Below are 10,515 nucleotides of genomic sequence, written 5' to 3'. Positions count from 1 at the left end.
TGTAGACGATCCTTCTGTTGGGTATACAAGTGGTCCCTAGCCCAAGGGCTATCGAAAACGCTTAACCCTACCCTTCTGTCACCGATAGATTCCGAGTAATGAGCCACGGAATAATACTGTTTTTATGTGCAGAGTTCCGGAGTTTCGGAATATACGTATTAGATAGCTCATGCCGTCACCTGCTCACCGATTTATCGTGTGTGTTTTAGTGGTGGGATTCTCACAAGAGATATTCTACTCGCTTTCGATGCAGCTTTTTTCACTTAAGCAGGGAGGCTGTATCTTTAAGAGAGCTGGAATCAATTTGGAAAGAAAGGAATTAGGAAGAGATTGGTTGTTACCTATGGTAAGAGACCAAGAGAAACCTATTCTGAAGGCTGCCGGCGGATGGGTTCGAACTATCTCGCCTCCCGAATATATGAGTTGTAGCTCGGCGCCTCAACCCGCACATCTACCCCTGTCTTTGGAGAATTTGGGAAAACTGGTTGTTGTACGTTGTTTGCAAATAAAATAAAAAGCATCGCAAGAAAAGAAGGAATTCTGATATTGCTGTTTTCCCTTTAATCGTGAGCGTTTGATGATTTGTTAGTGCACGAACGCATGCATATTTTAAGATTTCATGGTGCATGGAGTTCCTGCCTTCAGTTATTATAGCATAACAAGAGCATAAAAGATTTTGAATGAAAAGGCGCAGGGGGATGCAGCGCGCCGTCGGCTCGGACGAACTGAAGCAACCCGCTGAAAAAACATTTTGCATACTCCTTCCGCTCTCCACAATTCCCTCCCCATCGTTCCGTATCAGAAATGTTTTCATAACAGCGTACTAGCCGGGGCCGTAGATTGGGCGGTATTTTGCCATTTGGGCTACTAATGACAGAATTTTGAGCAATTTTTTTAAAAGAAATGCAGCCATTGATGTTTGGGCAATATTTATGTTGATCAAGCGATATTTGGGATACGCAGGAAAATCCAGATGTATGGTATTTTTATGCACTGCTTTTAATATAATGTTATTTGTCATGTTGTACCGTTCCGCTGTCATGTGAAATACTGAAATTTGCTAACATTAAACATCTGTAGATAGATAATTAGGCTGTTGTAGTAGATCGTACATATTATCGTAATGCAAATGGGGAATCAAAATCTGTTCTCCTCTTTTTTTCTTGCCACAAACTACCCATAATCAGAAACTATCACAACGGCACACAGCACAAAAGTAATAAGCCACAGCACTGACATTAAATTCAGCGGCAAGAAAGAACTGAGGTGACTAAGAAATCAACAACTGAGCTTAAGCATGGCCAACAACGTACAGTAGTTGGTCTTGGGTAAATTATGGATGGGCGGTAGCCCATAGTGCTGTCGATATGTAGATAGTTTAAATCTATCGACGGCCTTGGTGTATATCACTTTTTCGTTGTGTGAATGAAAATCAAAATACAAAGCAAGCAGGTCGTGTGTAACTTCATTTAGATTGTAGGGGGCGTCGGAACCCCCCGGACTCCCTTAGGCTAAGTCCTTAAAATGGTTCAAATGGCTCTGAGCACTATGGGACTTAACGTCTATGGTCATCAGTCCCCTAGAACTTAGAACTACTTAAACCTAACTAACCTAAGGACAATACACAACACCCAGCCATCACGAGGCAGAGAAAATCCCTGACCCCGCCGGGAATCGAATCCGGGAACCCGGGCGTGGGAAGCGAGAACGCTACCGCACGACCACGAGATGCGGGCGCTAAGTCCTTGATGGGGTCCTCGCTCAGTCCATTTAACATAGCGCAGCGGTCGGTAAGCCACGGTCTGTTTCTGACAAAACTGAAATCTGAGCAACAATGACAACCCAACGGAATACAGGCCACGACGAACGACATTTTCCACTCGCGCGTGCGCGCCATCAGTGACGGCTGATCGAGCGAAACGAGTTACTGTGCATCCACGGCGCTACAACTACTTTGTTATAAATTTCGGTGCGTGTGACAGCTCTTTTTTATCTCACATATTTGAGTTCATAAAGCTAAATAGTGTATTTGTAACAAAATAATGGACTTAACAATTCTGTTGATGGCTTTTCTTTTAAAAAATGCAAGCAGAGATTTACACTTTTTTCTTGACTGCGATCTACACTCCTGGAAATTGAAATAAGAACACCGTGAATTCATTGTCCCAGGAATTGGAAACTTTATTGACACATTCCTGGGGTCAGATACATCACATGATCACACTGACAGAACCACAGGCACATAGACACAGGCAACAGAGCATGCACATTGTCGGCACTAGTACAGTGTATATCCACCTTTCGCAGCAATGCAGGCTGCTATTCTCCCATGGAGACGATCGTAGAGATGCTGGATGTAGTCCTGTGGAACGGCTTGCCATGCCATTTCCACCTGGCGCCTCAGTTGGACCAGCGTTCGTGCTGGACGTGCAGACCGCGTGAGACAACGCTTCATCCAGTCCCAAACATGCTCAATGAGGGACAGATCCGGAGATCTTGCTGGCCAGGGTAGTTGACTTACACCTTCTAGAGCACGTTGGGTGGCACGGGATACATGCGGACGTGCATTGTCCTGTTGGAACACCAAGTTCCCTTGCCGGTCTAGGAATGGTAGAACGATGGGTTCGATGACGGTTTGGATGTACCGTGCACTATTCAGTGTCCCCTCGACGATCACCAGTGGTGTACGGCCAGTGTAGGAGATCGCTCCCCACACCATGATGCCGGGTGTTGGCCCTGTGTGCCTCGGTCGTATGCAGTCCTGATTGTGGCGCTCACCTGCACGGCGCCAAACACGCATACGACCATCATTGGCACCAAGGCAGAAGCGACTCTCATCGCTGAAGACGACACGTCTCCATTCGTCCCTCCATTCACGCCTGTCGCGACACCACTGGAGGCGGGCTGCACGATGTTGGGGCGTGAGCGGAAGACGGCCTAACGGTGTGCGGGACCGTAGCCCAGCTTCATAGAGACGGTTACGAATGGTCCTCGCCGATACCCCAGGAGCAACAGTGTCCCTAATTTGCTGGGAAGTGGCGGTGCGGTCCCCTACGGCACTGCGTAGGATCCTACGGTCTTGGCGTGCATCCGTGCGTCGCTGCGGTCCGGTCCCAGGTCGACGGGCACGTGCACCTTCCGCCGACCACTGGCGACAACATCGATGTACTGTGGAGACCTCACGCCCCACGTGTTGAGCAATTCGGCGGTACGTCCACCCGGCCTCCCGCATGCCCACTATACGCCCTCGCTCATAGTCCGTCAGCTGCACATACGGTTCACGTCCACGCTGTCGCGGCATGCTACCAGTGTTAAAGACTGCGATGGAGCTCCGTATGCCACGGCAAACTGGCTGACACTGACGGCGGCGGTGCACAAATGCTGCGCAGCTAGCGCCATTCGACGGCTAACACCGCGGTTCCTGGTGTGTCCGCTGTGCCGTGCGTGTGATCATTGCTTGTACAGCCCTCTCGCAGTGTCCGGAGCAAGTATGGTGGGTCTGACACACCGGTGTCAATGTGTTCTTTTTTCCATTTCCAGGAGTGTATAAGGAACGAGTTGCACGTACGTGCGAATTTAAGGGTGCCGAAGTACTTACAAAGTCTTGCGAACGTTACTGACAGAGATCTAGTATAACAGTGTGCTTTAGCTGTGGCTGAGGATATACAAAAGAGAAAAAAAGAGATAGAAAAGGAAAGGAAAGAAATAAATAGACGCTATTTGTCTATCTGCCAGAACGTGCTCTCGATGTGCTCAAGATGAGGGCAATAATTAATGCGAGCAGCGTCAGAAAAGGTGCGATTATTTGAATGGATCTCTTCAACCATGGATGAAAGTGATGACGGTTCAGATACTGCTCAACCACTAATACTTGTTCGTGGAATTGATAGTAACTATAATGATCTGGAGGAGATTTCACCGTTATGCTGTTTGAAAGGAATGAGTAGAGAGAAAAATTTATTTCGCCACTTAGAATGAGCGTCAGCAACAACGCAGTTTCGATGGCTACAGTTGGTAAGCGTTACAACTGATGGAGACAGAAACATGAGTGGACAGAACAAGGGTCTAGTGGACAGAATTAAAATTAAATCGACAGACATAGATTGCGATATTCCATTACCTTTCCCTTTTATTGTCTTCCAAGAACCGTTATGCTGCAAAGTTCTTGCATGGAAAGAAGTAATGGACATGGTGCTATCCAGTGTAAGCTTCATAAGAAAAAATGGGTTGGTAAAACAACAGTTCCAACAGTTTCTGTCAATTATGAAAGCGGATCACAGAAAAATCCTATATTATCCAGAAATGAGATGATTAAGTAGAGGTGCAGTGCTGAAGGATTGTTTAATTTCAGTGTAAAAATCAACACATTTGTGATAGAAGACGGTAATTCTATTCCAGAACTTACAGATCCTCAACGGATTTTTGATAGATTTAACTAATGGGTTAATTACACTGAATACGAGTCTTGAAGGACAACTAAAATTACTATCAGATATGCACACTGATTTAAAGGCCTTCCAAATGAAAAACAAACTCTTCATAAAAAATATTGACGACCATTTGCCGAATTGTAAAAGCTTTCGCGAAATCTGGAATAATATTTTAATTGAAAAAAGGGTATAATGAATGCATTGTAATGCAGCAATAAAATCAACTCTGTGAGAGATTTTGTGACTTCGAGAAGGTTTCTCGTAAACTGAAAATTTTTTAAAACCCTGTTTTCTTGTTATATTGAGGACGTAACGAGTAATTTGCTGAGGAATGTACTTAATCTTCTGTCTGGTGATACAAAAAACTCTTTCTATTAAATCAATGATCTTGGTACGTTTTATGGCTTTATGTCATCCAATTTCGAAGAACTGAAAATGTTTTCTTAGCAAATAATTACAGCTTTTGACTGCATTTACTTGTGCTAACAAAATTTTTCAGTTACCAGTTGCAGAAACAATAAATATTGTTCTCGTTTCGGAGATGAGCATGTTGAGCATTTGAATTTCTGTCCTGTTCGGCACTATAGTTATGTTGGCAGTACTGTCTGTCGATACTGAGGTGACCTCTCTGACTGGCATGATGCTTTATCTGTCCAGTGTGGCGGTAGAAGAGCAGCAATGACTTGGGATAGTTACGCCGGGTAAGCAACGAATGCACGTCTTGATGTATGCACGGTCAGCGCACACAACTTGTTTGCTTGGCTCTAGACGGAAGGCGCCGTGCTGTGCCTTAGGATGTCATCATTGTGTATATTGGTCGGGAGTGTGCTAAGCATTGAAGTTTGTGGACGAATAAGACGTGTAGAAATCGTCTATCTTAACAATGGTGGAGACTCGTTGTTTTCAGGTGCTGTGTAATGATCATTGTACCTCAGGTTAAGGCTTATTGTTCATGAAGCAGCTGCTAGATTTGATGGCCCACGTGAAACTCTGATGTACATACACTTGGATTGCAGACGCATTCTTTTACTTGCTGTGCTCTAGTCATCACCTCCCCCAGCGTGTGTTACTAATCGGAGGAAAGTTGATGTACACTGCTTTATCATTTGCGCATGGGCCATTGGGCTAACCTTCATTACACTGAAATTCATTCTTTTTCTATTTATTTAGTGGTAGCCATTGTCGGTACTGCATTAGAAACATATACAATGTACTTTCTTGATTCTGCTGATGTATGATAAGCTTTCGCTGGGCACATATTGTAGTTCCTTTTCTAAAACTGTGTTGTCTCAGGTGTACTATGGGATATTTTGTGTTCTGTATGAAGGATTTGGAAACCGATCAGACGAGTATCTCCTCGTAAAGTGGAAACTGAACGAGCACTGCAAAACGGAATGAATCTTTGCTGACAATTTTGACTGATGATGATAATTTTAATGTTGATCAGGCTGCCAGATGAAATAGGCAGAATTTGCTCAATATGCGATTTTGATCATTACTGATTGGTGTTCTGAGTATAACCGATGGAATATGTTGACGTGTTTAAATCTATTTGGTGATACAATTGCTTACGTTTGTCGTGTTGTTTTGCTTTAGAATCGCAACCCTAGTTCACTTATCAACTGTACAGTTACGTTGCCCAAAGTGTGGTACTTGTGAATATTCTGGAGTTTATAGTGTAAATTCAATTCAGACAACTTACTTGATGCTCTTGTAAATAACTGTTTATTGTGGTCAGCTGAATGTTTTTAATTCGGTCACCTTCATTGCTGTTGGATCAATTATTGTTTTAAGAGAAGTTTAGTAATATTAAACTATTGCTGGTTTGAATAATTATGTTTCACCATAGCAATTTGTTCTTATGATGTGTTTAATGATACAACACAATTGTTCTATGGAACACACAAGCGTCCATTGTGATCTGTGAAAGCTTTTTTCGTGTTTTTTTTTAAATGAATTTTTATGTAATGCATCTGTCACTCAGTTAATTGTTTACACTGTTTCCTAATGTATGGGTCCCAGTGCTTCTGCACGAGTTCCATGCTGTGAATTTCTACTAAAGAAATGAAAACAAAAATTCGACAAATAGCCAGTTAAGTATCGTGTAAAAAATTACATTAAATTTTGATCCCACTCACATGTTCATTTATTTCTAAGTTCTCATTTAATTTGTCTGTTTTTTCCTCATTTTTCGCCATTGTCCCCACTTGTTGATAAAAGTGATGATGAATAAAATGTAAACGTAAATATTGGTGTTTTTGCATTATTAGTAGGCTATCTTCGATATAGTTATAGGCACACAAAACTATTTATAAGTATGACCGACCTTTATTTGATTTTGCCACTAGATGACTCTTGGTCGCTGAAAGATTGTCGACAACCGGTCTGATGCGCTGTTTCCAGAATGGAACAGTCTCTGCAAAGTGAAAGATCCGTTCTGGAACCCTATGGAAGCAAGTGGGTCTCGAGCGTGGCACATCCTCCAGAATTTTGGCCGGATGTGAACCAGCCTTAACTGACAGTTTCCAGAGCGTCTGTAGCCCAGTGAGTACCGCTTCACTGGACACAAGGGGTCACGACAGCGCCTGTAGTCCAGATACGAACGCGTATGTCATCCACTTTCCGTGACGTAGATTAGAAGAATGTGTGACTGTAGAATGGCGCCCCGAAAAGAATAAGTTATGTATAATAAGTTATGTATATTACGTTTCGTTTTTCACATCATCAATGTATCGGCAGTTTCGATGCACTCTTTCATCTCTCACAATCTCGTGCTAGACTTTCCATCTTCGCATAACGCGATGTGCTTCACCTATCTTCCTCGACAACTCTTCTACTTACGTTAATATTTGTCGCCCCCCCTGTCTCTCTAGTGCGTCTTCTATTAAAAGTTTCAAGACCTAAGGGCCTAAACATGAAATTGTAGCAGAAAACGGTTTTCTTCATATTTTTGAAAAATTTGAAGTAAACATAGTATTACTTCTTTTTTGCCATTATTTATTATTTTATCATCCATTCCTATGTATGATATCCTTCAGGAGCATCACATAGCATATAGCCTCTCGGAATTTTTCCTGTAATGTTATAAGAGGCAAAATTCCTATTGTTAAAGTACATATCTTTCGTTATGTCTATGGTGTTTGTACTCGATTTTCAGTGTACGGAGAATTCAATGGCACAATCTCATGCGAATGTTTAAACAGGGTTACTCGTCTAAAGAAACACAAGATTCTATTGTGTACTGCTCTGTTAATCAACAGGTCAAATTATGTGAAGCGAACAGTAAAATACTTGCCCTTTATCACTTTAAGGTCCAGATCTGTCACCAATAGTCCGACAGTAAAATATTACTAGACTCTGAAGCCAGGAAATCAATCTGTAGCGCATATGATATGTATAGGTACGCATCCAGGTATTCAAGAAATACTAACAAGAAGAAAACTTGTATCTTTGTAAGTGCCAAATATGCTAAAATTGGCGGATTTTTATTCATAATCTTTGATGCTTTACACAGAGTCTTCACACACTATTTATTTGCAATAGGTATACATTAATTCATAGAAATGAACAAGGATACTTACGTGTGTTCAGAAACGTGTCGAGAAGTTGGTATCTTCTGACCAACGTTCCTTATGCATTTACGATTGCTTGCTTCACTCTGAAAATGTCACATTGTTTCGGTACACGTGGCTGTTCTGTGCTGAGTCCTCCAAAGACAGGCTGCAGCTAAATTTTCTGCTTTTCTTTGTTTTCTGCTTGTTTCAAAGGTTTTACACTTTCCCTTTTATTAGCAGTATGGGTCCCTTCTCTCTGCTAGGAGCAGAGGGGTGATTTTCCAAAATATCTGTTGGAGGACAAAGAGTCAGATGTCTCTGAAAGTCTGTAAATACTTCGACTGTGTTACCTTTGCAACTATAAAGTAACTTTTCTCCAGAAAATATGATGCTTTATATCCACAAGTGAAAGTATTACCCACAGCTTTACTGTATGTTTTAAACTGACCTACGTTCACTGTTTCCGAGCATTTCAGATGAGGTCCGTCAATTTTTCTCACTGGTCGAAATTTGAGACCATGGTTCCATCAGAAAGTAAACTGTGAAATTAAGCTCATCCATTTCAGGTTTTTTAGAACCCACGACTGAATATAAACACAGGCCCATCTTTAGATAGGGCACATTGAAGAGACATGTATAAAGCACAACTCCCAGTTTTTCACTGTGGAAATACATATATTTTCCTTGTGCCTCATCTGAAGGTTAGCTTCAAAAGCTTCAAAAACTAGATTATAAGAATAAATAAATATTTAAAAAACGTGACTGGTGACAGTTTTCTGTGTTTATAGGTCCTTGCCTGCAGCGAGTGTCTAGTCTCTGCTGCACCTTCTCGTGGGCACGTTGCATCGATACACAACAGGCAGGTTCCCTATGCGATTTCATTCAAGGGTTGTTCAGAAGGGTCATCTGATTGTGATTTTTGCACAGAGTTTCTATGCCTGTTTCTATACCTGTATACACAGAACACAACTAAAATAATTATAGGTATTACAATAATTGTGATAATTATTACAATAACCGGTTTTAGCGAATTACCAAATGCAGTATTCGCATTGGTATCTTTTTCCTTGTTCTTCCTGTCGATATCTGACTCATTGCGTTTTATATCGTCAGTGTTATCTTTTATCGTTTTCCCGATAGCCGAATCTGACTCTGTGAGTGATTTTTCTGAATTGTGTTTTTCGTCATCAGTGATGTTCTTCGTATTGATGGTGAAATCTGACTCTGTGAGTGATTGTTCTGAAGTGTGTTTTTCGTCACCAGTGATGTTCTTCGTATTTTTGATGGTGAAATCTGACTCTGTGAATGATTTTTCCGAAGTGGTTTTTTCGTCATCAATGATACTCTTCGTATTATTGATGGTGGAATGTGGCTCGTAGAGTGACTTTTCTGAAGTTCTTTCTTCGTCACTAGGGAAAACAGAGGAAAGGGTATCTCCAGCGGAATCTTCGCAGATGACCTGTAGATCCGGTCGAGCTTGCTTAAACTGCGCTTTCACGAAGTCGCATTGGAGACCTCGATTTCCAGTCAAAGACAGAACCTTGAGGGCGGTCATACCCTCCACGGTAGCAACGTCGATGCTCGTTAGGCTGCAGTTTTCTAGCATCAGCGTTTCCACTGAAGGGCTAAAGAGACGTGGCAACTTGAAAAGGCTGCGATTGTTCTGCAGGCTTACAAATGTTAAATTCTGGTTGCAGCTGAAACTCAGTTCATTTAGAATCTCCAACATGAAACAAAAGACGTTGGAAAATTCATTTGATTGTAGCAGTACTACTTATCAAAACATCTATAACACGGATTAGAATGTAACGACATAATTCAGTATTGCATATTGATGTAGAAACTGAACAATAGCTGAACTCAAATGGCAGTTAGAGGTAGTGGATCAACAGCACTTTGTATATTACTACTGTTCTCATTTTCACGTGTCCTGAGAGTATATGTTACATTGAGTTCCTCGTAGTACGTATCGCACGTTCAATTTGTGTCTCTGTTCGTAGTTTTTAATTTTCATTGCCTCTGCCATCTTTCAATCAACAAATCATATACCCTGAAGAGCCAAAGAAATAGGTAAAACTGCCTAATATCATGCAGAAGTGGCGCAACACGACGTGGCATGGACTCGAATGGACTCGGCCAATGTCTGAAGTAGTACTGGAGGGAACTGACATCATGAATTCTGCAGGGCTGTTCATACATCCGTAAAAGTACGAGGGGTGGAGATCTCTTCTGAACAGCACGTCCCAAGACATCCCAGATTTGCTCAGTAATGTTCATGTCTGGGGAGTTTGGTGGCCAGTGGAAGTGTTCAGCTCAGAACAGTGAGCCACTCTGTAGCAATTCTGGACGTTTGGGGTGTCGCGTTGTCCTGCTGTAATTGTCCAAGTTCATCGGAATGCACAATGCACATGAATGGTTTCAGATGATCAGACAGGATACTAACGTGGGTGTTTCCTGTCAGAATCGTATCTAGACGTATCAGAGGTCCCATATCACTGCAACTGCACACTCTCCACCCCATTACAGGGCCT

General features: G+C 42.2%; 1 protein-coding gene across 1 annotated transcript; it reads right to left on the bottom strand.

Annotated features, from left to right (window-relative positions):
- Positions 1-8,866: 8,866 nt before the first annotated feature.
- On the bottom strand, positions 8,867-9,539 carry LOC124805483 (anti-sigma-I factor RsgI-like). The gene is made up of 2 exons (XM_047266046.1): positions 9,020-9,539; positions 8,867-8,934 (listed from the first exon to the last, which is right to left on the bottom strand). The coding sequence occupies exons 1-2, from the start codon at positions 9,537-9,539 to the stop codon at positions 8,867-8,869; spliced, it is 588 nt and encodes a 195-aa protein (XP_047122002.1).
- Between the last annotated feature and the right edge of the window lie 976 nt (positions 9,540-10,515).

This window comes from Schistocerca piceifrons, chromosome 7 (genome assembly GCF_021461385.2).
Source record: "Schistocerca piceifrons isolate TAMUIC-IGC-003096 chromosome 7, iqSchPice1.1, whole genome shotgun sequence".
Lineage (NCBI taxonomy): Eukaryota > Metazoa > Arthropoda > Insecta > Orthoptera > Acrididae > Schistocerca > Schistocerca piceifrons.
This window is presented reverse-complemented; position numbering and strand designations above follow the sequence as displayed.

Bases quoted from the DNA above. Each gene is read 5' to 3' on its own strand.
- LOC124805483 (XM_047266046.1), bottom strand. From the start codon at position 9,539: ATGACCGCCCTCAAGGTTCTGTCTTTGACTGGAAATCGAGGTCTCCAA. The intron at 8,935-9,019 runs GTAATTCGCTAA...CTGTGTATACAG, and splicing joins CAATGCGAATACTGCATTTG to GTATAGAAACAGGCATAGAA.